Source organism: Nicotiana attenuata, chromosome 2 (assembly GCF_001879085.1).
Source record: "Nicotiana attenuata strain UT chromosome 2, NIATTr2, whole genome shotgun sequence".
NCBI lineage: Eukaryota > Viridiplantae > Streptophyta > Magnoliopsida > Solanales > Solanaceae > Nicotiana > Nicotiana attenuata.
Window position 1 is genome coordinate 84,039,196 of NC_031990.1, and position 24,367 is coordinate 84,063,562.

The following is a 24,367-nucleotide window of genomic DNA, read 5'->3' on the forward strand; positions in this document are numbered from 1 at the left end:
TAGAGTTTTACCTTTTCATATGGTAGTTGGACTTGTTATCCAAAGTAGTTTAGGACTTTATTTCCCTGTCTTTTTAGGTAGAATTTCGTGACCCTTCCCTATATAAAGGGGTATCTTCTTTGCTTTTAGACTTAGACTATTATCAATAAAAATTGTGAGATTTTTCTTGCACTCTTGTGTGTGGCTACTCTTGGATTTATTCTTCAACCTTCAAGACTCAACTTAAGGTGGTAAGATTAAACTCTTTCGAAATCTTAGATCACTTCTAGGTATTCAAGAAAGGTGATAAATTTAGGCTTATTATTTTCTTGTTATTCTAAAGGGTCGGGTTTCAACAATCTATCTCTTGTGTTTAATTCTCTACCAAAGGCGATTAGTTCTTTGTTAGCTAATTATTGTTGTTAGGATTCAACTTCAAGAATAGACTTCCTGAATAAGAAACTCTTTCTTGAATTCTATCTTTAATTTTCCGTCCTTTTTTGTTTCTTTATTTTCTTTTAGCTTCCGCACGTTTCTTGATTTTCTTGTTTTTCTTTAGTAATTCTTGAATCCCCTATCGTGTTGTTATCGGGAGCACCAGCAGTAGTAATGGTAAATCAAATTTGCTAATAGCTAGCGAGTAGCACATCAGAGGCAAATACCTGGTTCTGGCCGTTTGAGGCTGGTAAGTTGGCAACCTGCACCACTATATGTCTATCATGATCTGTGCCAAAAAATTTAACTAACAAGTATTAGCAGACTGCATTTGATATCTCAAAACATTAATTTTGGGTAACGATTTAAAAATAATTGCAGGTTGAGGTTTGAGGAAAGAATTCAGCATACCGCTGGAAATTTTACTGAAACATTTTAGCATAGCCCTTCTTCTCCTGGTCTAGTTTTTGAGCAATCTGTTATAATTGTTAACAAATTAGAAAATGTGTATTTGTGTTCACATACTTGAAATTGCAAAAGAAAGTGAAGATGTTGCATTAAATATTTTGATCTGATAATGACTAACCTTCTTCTTTGCAGCAGCCAGCTCCTTCTTTATCCCCCCTGAAAGTAAGAATAAGAAATAAGGATGATACTTTCTCCGGATTGATACTCAAGGATATACACCAAGACCAGTTAGTCAGAGGTGAAATACATTTCTTCATCGTACAAAATCTAACAGGTCAAACAGAGTTTAATGTGAAGAATCTACAAATATCTTTAAGGCTCTTAAATTAATCAGTTTAGGCAAACCATACTGAAGACACTTTTTCAACTCCTACTTTTCCTTGTATGGATTAAGAGTTTCTTTGTGGGATGTAAAGGACTTATAAGCATGTCTGGATATCCAACTTGCTGAACCTGAGATTCACAGCTAAAGACTGCAACCTTGTTTGGCTACTAGAGAATCATCTAATGCAACATAGAATATACAGATGCACAAGTAGACAAGAAATAACACAGAAGAAAGTAAAATAGGAACGACAATACATACATTAATCACAGTAGCAAAATACTCTTTGTACTTCAAAGCCAGAGTTTTTTCCCTTAAAAGGTCAAAAGTGAAATAGAACGTCACTAACCATTGTTTGGCTCTAACTGCAGGGCCTTCTTAAAACTTTCAGCTGCTGCGTCTACAGCATTCATTGCCATATATGCCTGAAATAAAGCAAATGATGCTTCAAAGTTTTGGATATGTATAATACCCCACGCAGTAAAGTACGAAGACGTTAAGGTAGAACTGAATCAGTAATCATACATTATCGAGTAAGGAAAGCAGTAGAAAGAATATTTTGCTATGACCTAACATTTCTCCTGAATAGGATTTTGAGAACAAAAATGAGGATTAGTGTCAGATTGGATTTATGCCAAATTTGGTGTTAAATTGAATTTTGATGATAAGCCTAAGTTCTGTTTGATGGACTAGATGAGGAGGCAGAACATGCAGTTGCCTGGAACAGTACCTGTATTTGGCAGTTCAGAGAAGCGCATGTACTAATTATGCTCCAATATCTCTAAACCGTATTAAATTTTACGGAGCAAAGTGAAATTCCAACACTAAAGGAACTAACAAAATGCAAGACAAGCTTGAAAAAGGGACTTATGGTTCAAAGCTCGTTTCCTAGTGAAGCCTACTAACCTTCCTCATGAAAGAAGAAAGTCCTTTCCAGCTCGGAAGAAATAGAAGGTTGGTTGGACAAACCCAATGCAAAAGAAAAAGAAGTTGGTTCAGCCCTATGGAAGTACATCGTAAGTTGTTCACTACATTCAGACTTCTAAGATCACTGAGGAGAATGATGTTAAGAGGCGGCTTTTATCATAATATTGCTGTCGTGCATATACACTCACTGTTCTCTTTTCTTTTACAAATCAAGTCAAGCTTTCTTTCCTTCAGGAAATCTAGCCACTTCGACTGCATTTTATAAATCAACATTCCAACCTGGCCTTGGCGGTAAAAAGCTTTGACATTGTCTCCTCCATCATAAATAGCAACATCAGCGTCCAACAATGCTCCAGCTAGGTCTCCTAACTTCAGCTTACAGGCCTGAACAAGAACGTGAACATGAATAGGCTGAGCAAGACGAAAGTATAAGCTACATAGTCCAAAATCAAGATCAAAGTCTGGATATTTATATTCAATCAGTCTGAATATCAACAGTAAGTGGAAAATGAAGAAGTTAGAAGACCATAGTATTTATAATCAACAATGAAGAACTTCAAGGCATTTCAAAGATATCTAACCAACTAATGGAAATGTTTTAGAGTTCTTCAATGCATATAGATATTGATGGCCAAAATGTGTAGACTAAAACAGAGTTTATATATATATATATATGTGTGTGTGTGTGTGTGTGTGTGTGTGTGTGTGTGTACCNAAAGAACGACCTCTGCCCTGCTGATGCTGGCCCCTAGATGGAGCACCACTGTAGCTACCTGAACCACGAGGCCTCTTGGCCTCCCTCTCCTCTCGCTCTCGGCGACGATCTGTCTCAATCTGGCGAGCCATATCTACTACCTCCTCAAATGAAGCTGCTACCACCCTCTCCCTAGTCATCAAAATACGAATCGAATAGTTGAGGCAATCTATGAACCTCCTGATCCTCTCCCGATCTGTCGGGATCATCCACGTAGCATGTCTGGCCAACTGAGTAAACCTCAACTCATACTGGGTCACTGTCATATCACCCTGGATCAACCACTCAAACTGTCGGCGCAGCTCCTCTCTGCGAGACTGCGGCACATACTTCTCCAAAAAGAGAGTGGAGAACTGCTGCCAAGTAAGGGGTGCTGCTCCTGCAGGCCTACGCCTCTCAAACTCCTCCCACCATGTAAATGCCGGTCCTGAGAACTGGAAGGTGGTAAAAGACACCCCACTAGACTCTAAGATCCCTGCTGTGCGAAGCATCCTCTGGCACTTGTCCAGAAATCCCTGGGCATCCTCGCCCTCTGTACCGCTGAATGTCGGAGGCTGAAGTCTACCAAACCTCTCTAGCCGACGCTGCTCGTCGTCTGGCATCACTGGAACAACATACCCTGGGGCTGGTGCGACTGGCGCAACTGGAGCAGCCGGTGCAACTGGCTGAGCTGGGGCTGCCTCGGGTGTCTGTAGTCCCTGCACAACCTGCTCTGGTGTGCGAGCTGCGGGGGTCTGATGACCACCCCCGGTCTGAGAAGTAGCTGCGGCAGTAGAAGCTGAAACTGCCTGAGCCAGACCAGTGTAGGCAGATAAGATCTGGGCTAATGTCTCCTGAAGACCAGGAATCACGGTAGGCACTGCCGGTGCCTGAGCGGGTGCTGCTGGATCATCAACAGCTGGAGGCTGATCCTGAATAGGGGGTAGGTCAACTGGTACTGCCCCCGCTGCTCTACCTCGACCACGACCACGGCCGCGTCCACGGCCTCTAGCAGGTGGCAATGGTGGTCGACCAACACGTCCGGTAGCACGAGTTCTCTCCATCTGCGAGAGAGTAAATCACAAGAGTTTAGTTTTCGGGATAACAAGGCCGCACGATAAGAGTTCAAGAATACGAAGTGTTTCCTAAAGGTTCTGCAGCCTCTCGTGGAGAAATACAGGCGTCCCCGTACCGCTCCGCGAGACTCTACTAAACTGGCTCAAGACTCATGAGGCCTAGTAACCTAGGCTCTGATACCAACTTGTCACGACCCCAAACCCGGTCGTGATGGCGCCCAACACAACTTCTAGGCAAGCCCGACCAATTATACTCTCAACCCGAGCGTAGAGCTCAAAACCATTTATTTAAAAATCATTAACAGCGAAGAAACCAAAATATAGCTGATAGGTATAAAACAACCCGAATATCAACAATACAGAGCAACCTCCCAAAGATCTGGGGGTCATGAGTCTAGAGCCTCTACCAGAATAGCATAATAATACTGTAATACTACATAGTCTGAAGTACGCGGATAATCAAATAATAGGAAATAGGGGGAGGAGTCAGATCATGCGGACGCCAGGCAGCTACCTCGACAACTCCGAATGAAAACTCTGAAGAACAGCAATAAGCTCAACTAGCTCCTGAGGTACCTGGATCTGCACACATGGTGCAGTGAGTAAAGTGAGTACTTCCAACTCAGCGTTAATAGACATGTATAATGACATTGAAAGTAAGAAATCCCAATATATGACAAAGTAAAGCTACAACAGTATTTCTTCACATTTAACAGTGTAACATCAATAAGTATTAACAGATAGAGCAGATAAGGTTCGATGCATGAATGCAATGCAAATGCACATGACCGCTACGGCGCGTAGCCCGATCCATTTGGGTACCCGCGCTCACTGTGGGGGTTCAGACTCCGGAGGGGCTCCTACAGCCCAAGCGCAATATCATAGTAACATACGCTGCGGCGTGCAGCCCGATCCACTATCAGTCCAGCTATATGCATGCAAGCCACACAGGCACAGTCAACTTACCAATTTTAGTTCCAATTATCAGTAATTATCAATTAGGTGTTTGAAACCTTAGAATCTTGCTAGTCATTTTAGGACAAATGTTTAGCTCAGGACTGATATCATGAAAACATGCTATAAATCACAGAAATAGTGATAATAATCCCTACGATCCAAATAACCGGCACACAGCCCAAATATATCCATAACCATCAGAATAGGAGGTTTACCAGCTAATTTATAGCCAACAACACAGTACAACATCACTCGGGCGGACTAAGCCATAGTCCCCAATCACATTCGACCCCGCACTCACCGTAGAGTACGTGTCTCGCCTCAATATAGCGTCACAGTGTGATATACTGGGGTTTCAAACCCTCACGTCATCATCCACATCTATTACTCACCTCGAACCGGCCACGAGACTAGTCCGCTAAGCCTTCCCCTTTTGAATCAACCTCCTCGGGTGCCGAATCTGATCAAAACCACAAGAAATACATTAAAATAGGCTAATGGAACATAACCCAATCGAAAGAACTCGAAAAATACCCAAAAACACGAAGTTGGCAAAACCCGAGCCCCGGGCCCACTTCTCAAAAAATTTACGTAATTCACATTTCCGGAATCCTCGTCTCACCGCGAGTCCATACATACCAAGTACACAAGAATCGGAGTCCATTTGACCCCTCAAATCGCCAATTTAGGCTCTCTTAGGCTTCAAGCCCTAACCTCCATTTTTACCCTTTAATTCCTTGAATTTTCAGTGTTTAATCCTTGTTTTTATACCCTAACAACATTATTTGAGGCTACAAGTTCATACCTGATGGAATCTCCTTTGAAATCTCTCCAAATCGCCCAAAATCGCCTCTTCCCGAAGTCCCAAAATGTTTTCTAACTTCTGAAATTTTGAACCCATTGTTCATTAAGCCCTCAGCATTTTTCGCTTCTGCGGTCCCGCTTATGCGGCAAATTGACCGCTTATGCGGTTCTACTTAAACCCACAACGACCGCTTCTGCGGTCTTAAACCGCTTATGCGGTTGCCGCCTATGCGATCCCAATGACCGCTTATGCGGTCTCTACAATAATCCCAGGACCGCTTCTGCGGTCGCTTACCGCATCTGTGGTGTCCGCTCTTGCGGAGAAACTTCCGCTTTTGTGGTAACTGCCCAGGCCCTCAAGGGCCGCTTTTGCGATCTCCCTACCGCATCTGCGGAACCGCTTAAGCGGCTCCTTTTCCGCAGATGCGGAAATACCAGAAGCCTCAAAAATCTGCTGGAACACCAAACATTCCAACTTCCGATTAATCATCCGAATTCACCCCGAGGCCCCCGGGACCCCAACCAAAAACACCAACACATCCTAAAACCTTATTCAAACTTGCTCCAGTCCTCAAAACACGTCAAAAAACAGTAAAACCATTAATTTACATCGGATTCAAGCCTAAGTTTCTTAAAAACTTCCGCAATACGCATTCGATGAAAAACCCGACCAAACGACGTCCGAATGACCTGAAAATTTGCAGACATATCCAAAATCACCCTACGGAGCTACTGCAACTCTCGGAATTCCATTCCGACCCTCGGATCAAAATCTCACCTATCAACCGGAATTCGCCAAAATTCCAACTTCGCCAATTCAAGCCTATTTCTACACCGGACGTCCAACTTCAGTTCCGACTTCACTCCTAATTCCCAAATCATCCCCCAAAGCTAACCGAATCACCGGAAATCACATCCGAGCCTTCTAACTCATAAGTCAACGTCCGGTTGACCTTTCCAACTTAAGCCTTCGTTAAAGAGACTAAGTGTCTCATCTCATATCCAAACCAATTCAATTCAACTATAACTCACTCGTTGCTGATAATGAAACATGAAGAAGCAGTAAATGGGGGAAACGGGGCTGTAATACATGAGACGATGGGTCGGGTCGTCACATCTTCCCCAACTTAAACCAACGCTCGTCCTCGAGCGTACCCAGAGTTGTCCTAGAAGCTAACCAATAGCTGAATAACTTTACCAAGCATATACCCGGGGTGATCTCACGTCACCCTATCTCATATAGGTCCGACAACTCAATATAGCCGAAATCTCACAGTCCATTTAAACCATAAATCATAGAACCACATTGCACTTTTCGAAATCATACACAATATCATAACCTCACATCTATACCCAGAACAAACCCAAACCAGCTGTAGTAACCCATACTTGCAACCTCAGGTGAAATCATATGATATACCACATAATCCAAACACTCGAAACGATAGCCTCTATTTACAGCAGTTGCCCATAATAACCAAATNACATCCTAAAACCTTATTCAAACTTGCTCCAATCCTCAAAACACGTCAAACAACACTAAAACCATTAATTTACATCGGATTCAAGCCTAAGTTTCTTAAAAACTTCCGCAATACGCATTCGATCAAAAACCCGACCAAACGACGTCCGAATGACCTGAAAATTTGCAGACATATCCAAAATCACCCTACGGAGCTACTGCAACTCTCGGAAGTCCATTCCGACCCTCTGATCAAAATCTCACCTATCAACCGGAATTCGCCAAAATTTCAACTTCGCCAATTCAAGCCTATTTCTACACCGGACCTCCAACTTCAGTTCCGACTTCACTCCTAAGTCCCAAATCATCCCCCGAAGCTAACCGAATCACCAGAAATCACATCCGAGCCTTCTAACTCATAAGTTAACGTCCGGTTGACCTTTCCAACTTAAGCCTTCGTTAAAGAGACTAAGTGTCTCATCTCCTATCCAAACCAATTCAATTCAACTATAACTCACTCGTTGCTGATAATGAAACATGAAGAAGCAGTAAATGGGGAAAACGGGGCTGTAATACATGAGACGACGGGTCGGGTCGTCACACCGCACCTGAGGAAAAGGGGCCGCAGGTGCGGCGCCGCAGAAGCGACCAGGAAGACCGCAGATGCGGATTTTTGTAAGGGGTGCTGGAACCGCAGATGCGGTCAGGGAGCCGCAAATGCGGGATCGCACCTGCGAAAAAGGAAGCGCAGAAGCGCAAGCTGGGGAGGCTAGGGTGGACCGCAGAAGCGGCCTGGTGACCGCACCTGCAGAACCGCAGAAGCGGCCCAGGGTCCGCAGGTGCGGAAATGCCTGGAGGCAAAAGGCATATTTTAAATCGGGGTTTAAGCTCATTTCTCTCATATCTTCAAGGCTTGGGCGATTTTTGGGGAGCTTCAAGAGGGGATTTTCGTCATCTATGTTAAGGTAAGTTACTCCTACTCATTTCCAAGTTAAATACAAGATTATATCATGGAATTAGACATGAAAATTGTGGGGAAATTGGTGTTTTGGAAGAAGACCTAGAAATTTTTATAAATTGGATTTCACCACGAATTTGAGCATGGAATTAGGAGTAAATTATATTTGAGATAGTGAAGTTATGGGATCCGTATATCTTCGAGAAATTTCGGAATCCGGGCACGTGGGCCCGAGGGCATTTGGTCATTTCGCTAAGCGGAGTTGGGAATTTGTATAATTTGAATTGTTAACAAGTATTTGAGTATTTCTCAATAGTTTGTCGTCAATTAGCTAGTTTTGGTGCATTGTGCGTCGGTTCAAGCCTTCGGAAGGATGTAGAATGCCGGTTATGAGTCTTCAGAGCGAGGTGAGTCTCCTTTCTAACCTTGTAAGAGGGAATTATCCCCATAGGTGAAACAATTGATTATGTGCTCCTATTTGTGGGGGCTACGTACGCACGAGGTGACGAGAGTCCGTGCGTAGCTACTATTATGCTAGTGTCCGGGTAGTTAGGACCCAAAAGCATGTTATACTTGAATTATTTATGAACGCATCAATAGCTTGAATTGCTTAAACCACATTGAATTAGTAAGGTGTCACGACCCGGATTTCCCACCCTCGGGAGTCGTGAAGGTGCCTACTAATAGGAGCTAGGCAAGCCAATTAATTTAACACTCTTCTCAACATCATTAACAGTATAAAGAAGAACGAGGCAATTAATATAAAAGCAGATGTCTTGAAACATAAATAACTGAAACCAAGTGCGGAAATTCAAATACACCTCTACCCAGATCTGGTGTCACTAACTCACGAACTTCTACTGAATGCTAAATACAAAGTCTGAATAAGAATACAGTACTGTCTGATCCGATACAAGGGAAATCAAACGAAAGACAGAGATAAGAGAGACTCCGGGCCATGCGGACGCCAGCAAGGCTACCTCGGAAATCCGGACTGAAGTAAGCTCCCAACACTCCTACTGCTGTCCAAAAGCTCCTGATCTGGTACTATGATCTGTGCAAAAAGCACAGAAGTGTAGCATCAGCACAACCGACCCCATATGCTGGTAAGTGCATGGCCTAACCCCGGCGAAGTAGTGACGAGGCTAGACGGGACCTACCAAAAACAACCTGTGCAGATATATATATATACAAAGGCAACAGAAATAACAACAGAGAACATCAACTAAAAAGGGGAAGGGGGCATGCTCGGGGAAAATACAGTGAATACAGATCAACGGATATAATGACGAAACTATCTCAATACCATAGCTCATATATAAGTGGTCGGCGCGCCACACGATCCCATTTCTTAATTCATAAGTGGACGGCGTGCCACACGATCCCATTTCATAATATATAAGTGGTCGGCGCGCCACACGATCTCATTTCTTAATTCATAAGTGGACGGCGTGCCACACGATCCCATTTCATAATATATAGGTGGTCGGCGTGCCACACGATCCCATTTCAGAATATATATATAAGTGGTCGGCGTGCGACACGATCCCATTTCATAATATATAAGTGGTCGGCGTGCCATACGATCCCATTTCATAATATATAAGTGGTCGGCGTGCCACACGATCCCATTTCATAATATATAAGTGGTTTCCCGGCAAAGGAGAATACGACTAAGCAGTTAAATCCCGGCAAGGGAGCAACAACAATAACTTACACGTCCCGGCAAGGGAATAATCACATCTCTTTCTCTTACGTTCATTTCTTACTTTTTAATCAAGTCAAAAATCGAGCCAACGCTCCAAAGAGTTTACACATCATATTTCCTTTTCATTCTCTTCATATCATATAGAAACCATCAATTAACAAGGAAGAGTCACTACAGAATCCCAACTAAGCACAAATAAAGACCCACGGTCATGCTAGACACCGGTGTATAGATACTCGTCACCATGCCTATACACCGTACTCAACATTTAGCAATTAGCAAATAATACTCTAATCCTATTCTCTCAAGCCAAAGTTAGATCAAACACTTACCTCGAATGCTCCAAACTCAACTCAGGCCTCTAGTATAGCTTTACCCCTCGAATTCGGCTCCAACACAGTCAAATCTATGAAATAATGACCTTAAAATATTAATAATAGCTAAACAAACTAAACCCAATGCCTAAATATGAATTTCTAAGCTTTCTTCCCAAAATTCCAAAATCGACCCCGGGCCCGCTTGGTCAAAACACGAGGTTCGAACCAAATTCATATCACCCATTCCCCCACGAGCCCGAATATATAATTTGTTTTCAAATTCGACCCCAAAACGAGGTCTAAATCAAAGAAAATTGAAAAGCCCAATTCCCCCAATTTACACCCTAATCTATGTGATTTAAGCTTGGAAACTTACTAATTAATGAAGGATAATGAAGGAAATAAGTAGGAAATTACTTACCCAAGTGGTCTTGAAGAATGGGGGCTTCAATGGCTTCCTAAAGCATGGGAGAGAAGAGAGCTCGTGAGTATTTTTGAGAAAAACCCGTATGTACTGTTCTGTTTTTTTTTTAAAAAAATCACTAGGGGATTTTACTCTATGCGTTCGCGACACTGGGGTCGCGTTCGCGATGAAGGGGAAGCTGGGTGCATCGCGTTCGCGATTAGGGAAATGCGAACGCGTAGAGTTAATTACTGGGGGCCTGAAATTTGTTCTACGCGAACGCGTTGAAGTCACGCGAATGCGGTGAAGGAAAATGCAATGCTGTGCGTTCGCGAATGCTTAATGTGAACGCGAAGAGGAAGATTTCCCCCAGGGTCAACTAATGCTATGCGAACGCGAGGACTATATCGCGATCGCGATGAAGGAAGTCACAAAGCAGTGCGAACGCGAGCCAAAGGCCGCGTTCGCGAAGAGCAAGGGTCTGTGCAAAAATTGCAGCAAAATCTGATCCTTTTTCCTAAGTTTAAAACACCCTGAACTACCTCCGAATCACTCCCGAGCCCTCGGGGCTCCTAACCAATCACACACACAAACTCAACAACCTTATACGAACTTAACCGAGCGATCAAATCGCCAAAACAACATCAAAATCAATGAATCAAACCCCAAAATCATCATTTTTCATTCTAACCTCATAAACCTCAAATCTTTGATATTTAGGTCCGAAACACGTCAAATGACGTCCGATTTCGACCAAATTTCACAGAAAGCGCTTAAACAATATATAAGATTTGTACCGGGCGTCTGAACCAAAATACGAGCCCGATACCACAGTCTTTTAATAAATTTCCATTTCCATTTTCCTTAATAATTTCAGAAAACCAATTTCACATAAAAATTCTTTTCTCGGACTCAAGACCTCGGAATTCGACTCCGGGCACATGACCGAGTTCCATATTTTTCTACGGACCCTCCGGGACCGTCAAATTACGGATCCGAGTCTGTTTACCAAAAATGTTTACCAAAGTCAACTTTAATCATATTAATATCAAAATTCATAAATTTTTATACAGAATTCATATTCAAGCTTTCCGGCTACGCGCCCGGACTGCGCACGCAAATCGAGGCAAGTAAAAATGAGTTTTTCAAGGCCTCGAAAGCACGGAATGAAAGAGAAAACAGGTGATGACCCTTTGGGTCGTCACACGAACCGTCAACGACTACACTAAACTTTTCCATATGATTTTCCTTACGTTCCAACCATATGTCAGTTAAGCAAGAACTAGGCATCATATTAAATTAATCATGCTTTCCATTCGTTTAAACGGATTCTGGAAAAATAATGTAATCATATACATAATCGAACATATGCGTATATATTTCACGTTATCTAATTAGATGCAAGTAGACTCTGATACCAGTTGTTGGAAAACATGTATAAACAACGGAAGCAAATAGCCAGAATCACTTGCATGTAATATAGACAACACATAATCACAGATTTTAATCAACCATAAGATCGATACTTATCTCTTGAAGCATGACAGCGATCGCGAAAAGAGCCTCCATGCAAGAGCGAAAACGTCCACGAGATCATCTTCCAGTTCCACAGTCTTCTGCTGTGTGACCCGAATAATAACCGGAATAAGCGAAACTCGTGTGGGCGAGTTTCTCCTAGGAAAACTGTATAGTAAAATCATAGCCTCCTTATGGAATAAGACCTCTTTATATAGCCTCGGGTTTTAGGGTTTAAAGCCTTTTCCTATACCTGTTGGGTCTTACTTTTCCACCAAGAAATATAATTCCATTTAGTCACAGCAAGAATCGCGGTATTTAATTAACGAGGCTTCCTATTATGGACTTAATTCGAAATATCCGAATTAATGCTGCCATAATAAATTCACTAAAAATTCGTAACTGCACTCCTCAGTTCAATTTCGAAATTCTTCCATTAAACATTATTTAACTCCCCGTGTTAAGATTCAGATACTAATCGAATAAATTAAATTACTGACAATTTAATTCGATTATTTCCTTTAGACCTTCGCTTAACTTATTTCTTGTGACGGATACAAAATCCACCTTCAGGGTTTACACATGAAAGCTTATAAGCTTTCATAAAGGTGATCATCATTCTCTAGACTGAGACATGGATTCCATCAACTAATTATTAGTTCGCCAATGTATATCATCATTGTCCAATTTACCAGGCATATTGACCCACAAAAGAATCTTGCCTTTTAGTAAATTAAAACAATAAATAATATACACAACTAATAATAATTATATCAAGATTAAGAGTATAAGTACATTTAATGGCTAGAGAATTTATTTTATTAAGACAGTATAAAATACTATCTCTACTTGGTCCGTTCAATACATACAAAATGTACTAGCACAAGAAGTCGGAATTAAACCATTCTCATAATCAAGATAAATTATATTTGATCTTGTGCTACAATCATTCCTGATGGTTTGTCCAATTCCATCATTAGATTGTGAACATGATCTTTATACTTATAAGAACTGATGATTTAATCTTCCGTGTATAAGTTAAACTCTATACACTAAATCATCTACTATATAAGTAATGGACACAAACGAATATATGATCTATTTAAAACTTTGTTAAACTTAAATAAATAATTATTCCATAATAAATATTATATCCAAACCTAAATCCGTAGTTAATAGTATATATCCCAATATGAGGGCTTTGGAATAAAAGGGCGAACCAAACAAAAGAGGAGATTCGAATCTCAGGTATTTGTAATTCCATACGTGACACGTTATTTGAGTCAGCGACGATTCATTATTGTTCAAAATCATATAATTAATGAAAACTTCAATGACTTGAAATGTCAAACACTAGCTATTTCCTTTTTCTTTTTGGGGTTTAGAAAGAAAGAATAAGTTAGCGAGGTCTGTTCTTGCTAACCTTTTCCTAAAAAGGGTGGAAGATCGGGAGAGATAGGAGAAAGATGAGAGAAAAAGGAAAAATGTATAATTAAATCTCTTGATTGAAGGCACTAATAATGGATTGAGAGTCTTTTAAGGTGGAATGTATATATTTCGTAAATAAAACTTGTGTAGGTCGGGTAAATAACAAAATATAGACAATTTTGATAATAAAGTTTCCAATAGTGTATAGGTATGTAAAAATCCCTAATAATTAATCCGAAATTTATTGCATAGTATTAAAATACGTTGAAGATTCACAAAGTAAAGTAAATTTATTGCATAGTATTATATATAATATAATTGAGCATAATTTTCAAGAATATATAATGTTTATTAGAAAAATACCTTTATTTAAATAATTTTTTTTATATTACGTGCATGAAATATATATTTTACAACCTTTATTTTCTTTCATTCTGAATTGTGTAAATAAATTTTTGAATTTTTTTTGTTAATACTAAAATTATTATTACGAACAAATTATTCTAATTAATTTTTTTATTATGCTCATTATTTTGTTATATATGCTTAAATACTTTTTATTTTTTTAATTTATAAATAATATTTATTTATTCTATAGGTAAGTCCATAATGTAAATTAAAGAAAAATCATAATAATAAAAAAAAAGATTTTAAAAAAAAAAGATAATGTTTATAATTTAGAGGGACTCACATTCATAAGTCATTTGAGGCTGAAACAAGTACCTGGAATTTGAGGCAAAATAAAAAGTGAAGATCAGCCTAAACAAAAGCAGAAGAGCAGATGCAATTCAGCAGTGAATCAGCAGCTTGTGATCTATTGTAAGCCCCAGAAATAATATCGAACAGTCCAGGAAGGTTTTTAACGCAAACAGTCCCAGTAAACCAACCAAAATAGCTTGAATGAACCCAAACAAAATTGAAATTAAACCCAGAAACAAACTCTGGAACTTCAGCAACCAAACACAAGGAATTTCAAGTCATTTTCATCTTTAATCTAAGCTAGAAACTCGAATGTAGGAGCTGANCCAAGGATGGCTGAAGGGAAAATACGTACATTTGATCTTATCGATGGAGGTGTAGCTGCAAGTAATCCAGTGAGTAGCCTTTCTAATATAAGCAATTGTATATCTTAAGATCAATTTCTAATATAAGCAATTGTAATTAGTTTTAGCTTATAGTGCTGTAATTTTACTTTATTGGGCCCAGGGTCTTCCGGAAACCATGGGCAAAGCTACGGTCTTTATATATAGGTAACATGTTAGAATTTAGAGGTATATAACATATATTGAACATCATTTACCAGAGAATTTTTATGACTTCTTTCAAGTTTGAACACCTTTGGAGAAATTCCTGGCTTTGTTTTTTGTTATTAGTGCATTATAACAAACCATTTTCTTTATTTTCTACTTATTTATATATTGTCAGTGAGATAAATTTTATATCTTACGTATTTATGAAATATCAGAATTGACACCCATCTTGTTTACTCTTTCCTAGACTCTGATGGCAATAACACACAGTTCAAAGCAAATTATGAAGGGCAACTTTCAATACGAGAATATGGAAAAAATGAACTGCAACAAAATGTTGGTTGTCATTGGGCACGGGTACAGAAAAGCACGAAGAGAAGTACAATGCTACAATAGCTTCCAGGTGGGGAATGCTAGGTTGGATCTACAACAATGGTGCCACCCCATTGATAGATGTTTATGCTGATGCTAGTGCTGATATCGTAGACATTCACGTTTCCACCATGTTTCAGACCCTTGGCAGTGAGAAGAACTACATCAGGATTCAGGTAACAATGACTTGACTTCTCTTAGTATGTGACAATTCTATACGAAATAAAAGTCTATTCCTACTGTCCGTGGACGTATATCCACTTTATTGATTGTTATTATCATTATTACAATTATTCTTATTATAAAATATTAAAAAAAGCTCCCGCTGTGTGCGGGGTTCGGGGAAGGGCCGGACCACAAGAATCTATTGTACAAAATCTTACCCTGCGTTTATACAAGATACTGTTTCTACGGCTCGAACCCGTGACCTCCTGTCACATGGCAAGGAAGTTATTATATATTTCAATAATACTGGAGTCTAGGTTAGTTTTGTCATGCACCTCAATCATGCCACTTGAAAGATATATATATATATATATATATATATATATATATATATATATATAAACAACAACAACAATAATAACATACCCAGTAAAATTCCACAAGTAGGGTATGGGGAGGGTAGTGTGTACGCAGACCTTACCCCTACCTGGCGAGGTAGAGAGGTTGTTTCCAATATACCCTCGGCTCAAGAAATCATTAAGATATAAAGAAATATTAAAATTTGAAATCATCTTACTAATAGTGTGATGGATTCAGTGGTAAAAATACAAACGTTGAACCCATCAAGTTTAAATTTTGGTTCGCCCCTACCACCAAATACATTTATTTTTGTTGATTATTTGAGCTTGAATAGTACAGGACGCCAATTTGACTGGAGAGGCTCATCTATGGATATTGCAACCGTAGAAAACATGGAGACACTTGCACGAATTGGTAATGATCTATTGAAGAAGCCAGTGTCAAGGGTCAACTTAGAAACAGGCCGATACGAACCAGTTGTTGCGGAGGGCACTGACGAAGCTGCTATACTCCGTTTTGCTCAGTTGCTTTCAGAAGAAAGGAAACTCAGAATAAACAACTAGAAAGTGCATATTTGTCCTGACCAGGAAATATACTCTAGGATTTGTCATACAATACGTTGAACGAGTAAAAGACTGATTATACAAAAAAAATTCTTTAACTCCAATTGTTAAGTGCCTACATAGTAGGCCATGTTGTAATATCAAAATAAATTAACCTTCAAATAGGGAAATAAAATAAAATTTATTTAATTGTTCTATTTTTCTTCATAAGCTCCTATCAATTGTTGCGTAAAGACTATACCTCCTTGCTGCAAAACTAATATTTCAGCCCACATCGTGAGGTGTCAAAATACGGAAAATGACACTGTATAGCCGCTGTAAAAATAATAGTCGAAAAAATTATATAAAATTTGTATATTTTTTGTATATATACTCATTCTGTATATTATATACAAAAATTATACAAATTTATACACTTTTTCGACTACCAAATGTAAATAGAATTTGGCACGGGCAAAAACTAATAATACCCCGTTAAAATATGTTCAATCTAGTCCAACCTTTTCTCAAATTCTGTACATAGCAGGAGCTTAGTGCGTACCAAGTTGTCTCTTTACAATGAGGTGCCAATTGTTACGTACCTTAAGGAGGAAGGTATGTCATGCATAATTGAATTGCAGCTCAAGGAAAGATGAAAAGAAAGCAGTAGCAACGGCAAGATATTAAGAAAACAACAGTAATGAAGATGTAGTAATAGAGATTTACAAATAATAGAATGAACCCAAGTAAGAGTAATATTCCAAAAATAACTACGAGAAAAATTTATCTAGGAAACAGACTCTGTGCTAGATATATTGCACATCAAGAGGTTAAAAATATTCAAGAACTAAGCTGAGATAAAAGGGCTTTTGCTGAAGCCCCAGGTAACTAAGTTGGGGACATCCAAACATCCATATTTCTGTATTAAAATGGAAAGATTTTCTTGCATTAAATTGACTTTCCTTTCTGTACAAAACACGTTGACGTATATGCAGTGCTATATTTTTGTATTCAAAAATAAAAAATCCCACTAGCAGCATTAAAAGTCAAGTCAGAAATCCGTTCAAGCTTTGATTCACCACAGTTAGATTTGTACTTCATGAGAAAACCCTGCAATAACTCAAAATTTAGAAAACAAAGATTAATGAGAGTAAAGGATGTAAAAAGATGGATGTACCAAAGTTTCTATTAGTCCCTCTGTCCATTTTATATGTCTTAGTTTAATAATAAGGCATGAAATTTAAGAAAGTAAAGGACACTTTAGAATTTTATGGTCTTAATGCGTATAATGTACCAAAAGTCATTTGAATTTTGTGGTCTTAAATATGATATGTGAGATGTTGAAATTAAAGAGTTACTATCATGGAAAGTGACATTCCTTTTGAAACGGACTAAAATTGAAAGTACAACACATAAATAGAAACAGAGGGAGTACAAACTAAGAATTAAAAAATTATGTCCCTAATATGATGGATGTGATAGCCTAAAATAGAGATGAAGTGGGAGCTGATAGCTTCATGGACAAGGATAAAGCTTTAGAAGCACCAAGAAAGCCATTCACAAGGTCTCAAGCTAAGGAGAAGCAAGACAAGGTTGTTGGGCTTCAATGGGAGATCAAGAAGGCACTAATGGTGGAAGAAGAGCTTAAGAATTATGGAAAGGATTTAGCTAAGTGCTACACTCATTTCATGGTCCAAGTTCAAGTCCAAGTCCAAGAGGAGGTAGATTGGGGTCCAAGCACCAGCCAAGGAGGGCTCAAATTAGGCGCCTAAATCAACTCACAAAGGAGCCAACTTGGCACCCAAGTTAGCTCAAGGAGGGGCGACCAAGACATAGGAGAAGGAGTCAAAGTTCCTTATCTTGTTTCCTAGTTTGTTAGGACATATTTGATTCTTTCGTAGGTAGTTAAGGTTTTGTTTTTCTTTTTCTAAGATTATTGGAATTACTTTTCAAGATTGACTTGGTTTTTGTTTCCTAGAGTTCTACCTTTTCCTATGGTAGTTGGACTTGTTATCCAAAGTAGTTTAGGACTTTATTTCATTGTTTTTTTAGGTAGAATTTCGTGACCCCTTCCCTATATAAAGGGGTATCTTCTTTGCTTTTAGACTTAGACTATTATCAATAAAAATTGTGAGATTTTTCTTGCACTCTTGTGTGTGGCTACTCTTGGATTTATTTTTCAACCTTCAAGACTCAGCTTAAGGTGGTAAGATTAAACTCTTTCGAAATCTTAGATCACTTCTAGGTATTCAAGAAAGGTGATAAGTTTAGGCTTATTGTTGTTCTCGTTATTCTAAAGGATTGGGTTTAACATTCTATCTCTTGTGTTTAATTCTCTACCAAAGGCGATTAGTTCTTTATTAGCTAATTGTTGTTGTTAGGATTCAACTTCAAGAATAGACTTCTTGAATTCAAGAAACTCTTTCTTGAATTCATTTTATCTTTAATTTTCCGTGCTTTTTTGCTTCTTTATTTTCTTTTAGCTTCCGCACGTTTCTTGATTTTCTTGTTTTTCTTTAGTAATTCTTGAATCCTCTATCGTGTTGTTATCAAGTGGTATCAGAGCATAGGCTAATCAAGATTTCAATCTTGATAATCTTGGGAGGTTCTTGAGCAACAAAAAGAAGAAGAAAAAAGAGAAAATGCATAAGTACCCCCCTGACCTATACCCGGATTCCCTACACACTTTTTCTTTGCGGGAATCATATTACCCCCCTAAACTTATTTTTAATGTAATTATTTGCACCCTTAATGCTGACAGCCAAACTCTTGGCAAGTGGTGAGCTACACGCGCCCCCACATGTATTTTTAGTACTTTTTTTATTCTTTCTTCTTTTTCATATCCTTTTTTCTTATTTCTTATTATTCTCATTTTTTTTTTGGTTATTTCATTCACTTTCTTTTTGTTTTGGTCACCGGCGGCATAAAATGGTGGTCGTCGGAATTTCACAAACACCATTTCTTTCGGCGATTTTTTTTTCCGGTGACAGCTTTTTATCCCGATCTAAGTGTGTTTTATTTTATATATATATAAACTTTTCTTGAAAGTGTAATTTATGTGTGGGAGGAAGAGCAAAAGAAATAAAAACGAATACAAGCTGAGAAAACTTTTTTTAGTTAAAATTTCAATACATCATTTTTTTTCCGGCGTGGGAAGATTTTCCGATGGTGAATTTTTTCCCCCAAATCTGAGTGTATTTTGCTTTGCTTATGAATAGATCTTTTTGAGAGTTTAATTTGTGTGTAAAAAGAAAAAATAGAAGAAAAACGGTTAGACAAAGTCGTCGGTGAATGAATATCTGCCGGAATTAGAGAAGAAACGAAAAAAAAAGTAAAAGAAAAAAGACAAAGAAAAAGGAAAAGGAAAAAAAAAGTAAGAAAAAATGGTAAAAAAGAATAAAAAATAATCTGAAAATCATTTTTTCTTGCTTCTCGCAATCCTTTGGGAGAGTGAAATACACACACTCTGCCACGTCAGCGTTAAGGGTGCAAATAATTCCATTTAAAAAAGTTTAGGGGGGTAATAGGATTCCGCAAAGAAAAAGTGTGTAGTTGGGAATCCGGGTATAGGTCGGGGGGGTACTTATGCATTTTCCCCAAAAAAAAACCAAAAAAAAACAAAAATCAGCCCCAAAAAAAGTGTTATTGCTCATTATTATTTTGAGAATTCAAATATTATTAGGTTTCCAATTCAAGAAAGAAAACAAGAAGAGGGGATCCTTGTTCTTGAAGATTAAGGAAACTTCTTTCCTTATTCTTGTGGGTTTTGGGTTTCCTAAAATTCTTTCCTTTTTTTCTACTAACCAATTCCTATTCTTCCTAGGTTTGGTCATTCACTTTTCTTTCTTTTTCTAACTCCATATTCTTATCACTAAGGGTTGTAACTAGTAATGTTTATTAATAAATCTAGAGATTAACGACCAAGAGTTGCATTAAGTGGAAAAAGAGGTGAGAACATCAGAGGGAAAAGCCAAATTGAGAGATATATATTGCTTTGTTCATAATGTCTCGTACAAGTAGTGATGATGAACAAAGGGTTCTTCAAGAAGCCGAAATTAAAGGAAGGAATGATTTCACCTTGCAAGCTATGCACCAACAATTTGAAAGGTGAAATTTGCAATTCCAAGAGATAAGGGACACCATTGCTGAGCAAAATATTACAATAGCTGAACTTAGGAGGGGAAATAACGCTAGACTCCAAGCTAGGAGAAATGTACCCGCTCCCATTGTAAATCAGGAAAACCCTATCGATGATTTTAATGATGATATTGATTTTGATAGGGTAGGAAGAGGTAGGAGGGGACAAAGAGGAAGACTAGAAGATGATAATATAAGTAGTATAAAGATGAAGATGCCATCTTTCAAGGGAACAAGGGGGAGACTTGTACCCTGATGAGAAAAGTGGAAGCCATCTTTGACTGCCACAACTATTCGGAGGGTAAGAAGGTTAAACTTGTTGTTGTGGAGTTTTCTGATTATGCAGCAATCTGGTGGAAAAAGCTTTATAGGGACAGATTGCAAGAAGGACAAGCTGTCGTTGCTACGTGGGCTGAGATGAAGAGGGTAATGAGGAAGAGATTTGTGCCATCACACTTTCAAAGAGATCTACAACAACGTCTTCAAACTTTGAGGCAAGGGTCCATGTCTGTAGATGAGTACTTTAAGGCTATGGAAATGGCTATGATCCAAGCTAATTGTATGGAGGAAGAGGAGGCTACAATGGCTAGGTTTTTGNCTCCATCATAAATAGCAACATCAGCGTCCAACAATGCTCCAGCTAGGTCTCCTAACTTCAGCTTACAGGCCTGAACAAGAACGTGAACATGAATAGGCTGAGCAAGACGAAAGTATAAGCTACATAGTCCAAAATCAAGATCAAAGTCTGGATATTTATATTCAATCAGTCTGAATATCAACAGTAAGTGGAAAATGAAGAAGTTAGAAGACCATAGTATTTATAATCAACAATGAAGAACTTCAAGGCATTTCAAAGATATCTAACCAACTAATGGAAATGTTTTAGAGTTCTTCAATGCATATAGATATTGATGGCCAAAATGTGTAGACTAAAACAGAGTTTATATATATATATATATGTGTGTGTGTGTGTGTGTGTGTGTGTGTGTGTGTGTACCGAAGTAATATTAAGTAGTAAGAAAGCTGGTTTCTTTAGGAAGGTTACATCCTCAGGTTATGCTCTTTCCATAATAATAATAATGCTAATAAAAGGACTAGTTCTTATACTAGTAACTGAAAGTCCTATTAAGGCCTACAAGCTTCTAAAGATAAGAAAACCAGTAAGTAACATCACATAGTTGCAAGATAATTTAGAAGAACTTACAGAACTGTTTGCAAGTATCTGGGACTTTGTCTTCCTCAAATACTCGCTTTTTGCTGCATAATGAAGCAAATAATCCCCTCAGACAGATGGTCTAATGATGAGAAGCTCAAAACAATTTGAAGAAAATCAAATCAGACAGTCATTTATAGCTGCAATTAGACAGTTCACCTTCATCAATGTCTTCCTTATCCCAGCATAAGTCGGTATAACGGACAGCCTTCCTGTACTTTCTGATAGCCATCTTATAATCTTCCTTCTGTCAATGAAAAATATGATGTGACAATCTCATTTTGAAATAGAAAAAATGAGCATCCAAGTCCAGGTTTCAATTACCCCTTGGAAAAAATTACACAAAAGTAGAGAAGAAATGGTATCACATTGAGCTTTCTCTATCTCTTTCTCCCCCTCTCTTTATTTAGTTTTTTCTTTTGCAATAGATCTTATTACTTGTTAAGAACAAGCTATCAATTATAGCTAGTTTTGAAAACATATCTGTATGAACTTATATAACAACACAATGCACACTTGAAACAAACAAGAAACATCTGTTAAACTAGGAGTACCTTGTAATGTTCATTGCCAAAGGCTTTGATACAGTCAACAGCAGTTATCCACCAAGCAACTTCATCTGGTTTTGCGTCAAGATCTATTGGCCAATCAGGGTAAGTGTCACCATCTTTAAAGAAGTTAGTTGTGCCATCATCGGCTCCCTCTGGAATTTCTCCACAATCCTCTATTACCACAGGAAGGTCAGGAAAATTATTTTCATTTGTTTTAACATACTCAATTGCACGAATCATCCCCAAACCCCTAATTACTCTTCCAAACACAACATGCTTTCCATCAAGATGATGTGCTTGAGAAGAGGTGATGAAAAATTGAGAGCCATTTGTATTTGGACCAGAATTTGCCATAGAAAGCATCCCTTTTCTTTCATGTTTGAGTTTAAAATTTTCATCTTCAAATGTCAAGCCATAAATTGATTCCCCACCAGTGCCATCTCCAGCAGATATATCCCCACCTTGTAACATAAAACCTCTAATGACAAGATGAAAGCAAGAACCCTGCATAAGAAGCAAACAACAATAAAAAACTGGAAAAGAAAAAGCTAGACAGAAAGGTTAAAATGGAAAATCACATGTAGAGAATCAAATTGTTGGGGTCACCAGAAAACAATTTAAATAGGATAAAATATTAAGTAACCTAGACAGTGGCATCAGAAGTTCACATAATTCCAGAAAGTCCACCCAAATTTCTTTCTGTGACATTGGAACTGTAAGTGTTATTCTCACATTGAAGCCTGATTCCCTGCAATTATATCATCACTGGCATTTGAAAGTTTGCCATGAACTGACGGACTACGATCCATTCACCAGTAAAGGTGAGGCCTGTTTCACATAGGTGCAACCAGACTTACTTTCCTCCTTTTCATATATTTATTATTGGTGGGTACTTGAGCATCTTGATTAACAATCCATGAAGTTACGTGATGAGCCCCATTCTCCTTTATTTTTTTTCCTAGGCTAACTAGTAGATTCATACACACTATTCCTCCCTTATAGAAATGTAGAGCTGTATACGCTGAGAAACAAAAGAACAAAACAAAAAGCTCCGAGCCCTACTTGCACTAGAAGATGAGAGTTTAAGACACGATTCATTCTATAAACAAACAAAAGCAAATCCAAGATTTGAACTTTAGGGTTTCGAGTATGAAATTCTACCACAGCACATCTGATTTAAAGGGTTCAATATATATTAGTTGTATTTATTTAGTGGATTTTTTAAAACATATACAAAGTCTGAGCCAAAGCTTGGGTAACACACAACTAGTACTCTACCTCCTCCCCCGAAAACGGAGTGCCGCATACTGCTATTTTTAAGTAAAATAATACAGTATTAAAGTCAAACCAATGTCAACTCGCACAATATAATTACATGCCGCATACTCACCAACAACATAAATAACACAAAAAACACAAAATAGGGAACTGAAAGAATGGGAACAAAGAGAACAGCCAAAATGCTGAAACTCACACAATAAAAACAACCATTACTCCTATAATTACTCCACTAGTTGGCATTGACGATATGCATCCTCCATTGGGCCTGCTTCATTCTAATACTCAATTATTTGCGTGATAAAGAAAAATAAGAAATGCAAATGCGTAACAATATGCATTAGCTTGCAGAAACTTTATACGTGTAGGAAAATGGAAAAACAGAATGAGAACCTTAAAATAAGATTCATGGCCGGCACTCATCAACAACATAAATACCATAAAGTCCATAAATAGTAACAAATAGAAGGCCAAATAATGAAATACACACAACCAAAACAGCCACTACTGCTATAATTACTTCACAATTCCAAACTAGTCGGCATTGACGATATGAATCCTCCATCAGGCCCGTTTCTTTCTAATACTGAATTAAGGAAGAAAAAACAAATGCGTAAACATTAATGTACATAGATTCTCAAAAAAAAAACATTAATGTATATAGAAACTATATACGTGCAGGAAAACGGAAATACAGAATGAGGACCTTAAAATGGAGAGGGACACCAGTGTGAGGGCCAATGCCTTTCTCTCCAGTGCAGAGAGCCCTGAAATTTTCAGCGGTTTTAGGGACAATGTCTTTGTAAAGCTCAATCACCATTCTTCCTTCAAGCTCTCCACCAATGCTTATGTCCAAATAGCATCTCGGATTCACCATTTTTTTCCCTCTTAATCTGGAGAAATGTTTTTCCAATGAAAACCCAAAACCCTTCTGAGTTTTTGAAGGAGCGGTTGGTGCTGTACACTACGGGGTGGACAGCATGCGCTTTTCTTGCTTCTGTCAA

The 24,367-nt window shown here is 38.5% G+C and overlaps 1 protein-coding gene across 1 annotated transcript; it reads right to left on the bottom strand.

The window, feature by feature from the left end:
• LOC109214059 (peptidyl-prolyl cis-trans isomerase CYP40-like) lies at window positions 626-24,367 on the bottom strand. The gene is made up of 10 exons (XM_019377940.1): window positions 24,070-24,367; window positions 22,089-22,589; window positions 21,694-21,781; window positions 21,526-21,578; window positions 20,931-20,989; window positions 2,414-2,459; window positions 1,557-1,632; window positions 1,001-1,038; window positions 826-890; window positions 626-703 (listed from the first exon to the last, which is right to left on the bottom strand). The coding sequence occupies exons 1-9, from the start codon at window positions 24,238-24,240 to the stop codon at window positions 837-839; spliced, it is 1,086 nt and encodes a 361-aa protein (XP_019233485.1). The 5' UTR covers window positions 24,241-24,367; the 3' UTR covers window positions 626-703; window positions 826-836.

What these genes read in the sequence shown, in the direction of transcription:
- LOC109214059 (XM_019377940.1), bottom strand. Translation starts at nt 24,240, where the DNA reads ATGGTGAATCCGAGATGCTATTTGGACATAAGCATTGGTGGAGAGCTT. An exon ending in CTTTTTACCGCCAAGGCCAG is followed by an intron (nt 1,633 to 2,413) that starts GTTGGAATGTTG and finishes GCTTTATTTCAG; the next exon opens with GCATATATGGCAATGAATGC. An exon ending in TGGCTGCTGCAAAGAAGAAG is followed by an intron (nt 891 to 1,000) that starts GTTAGTCATTAT and finishes CAATTATAACAG; the next exon opens with ATTGCTCAAAAACTAGACCA.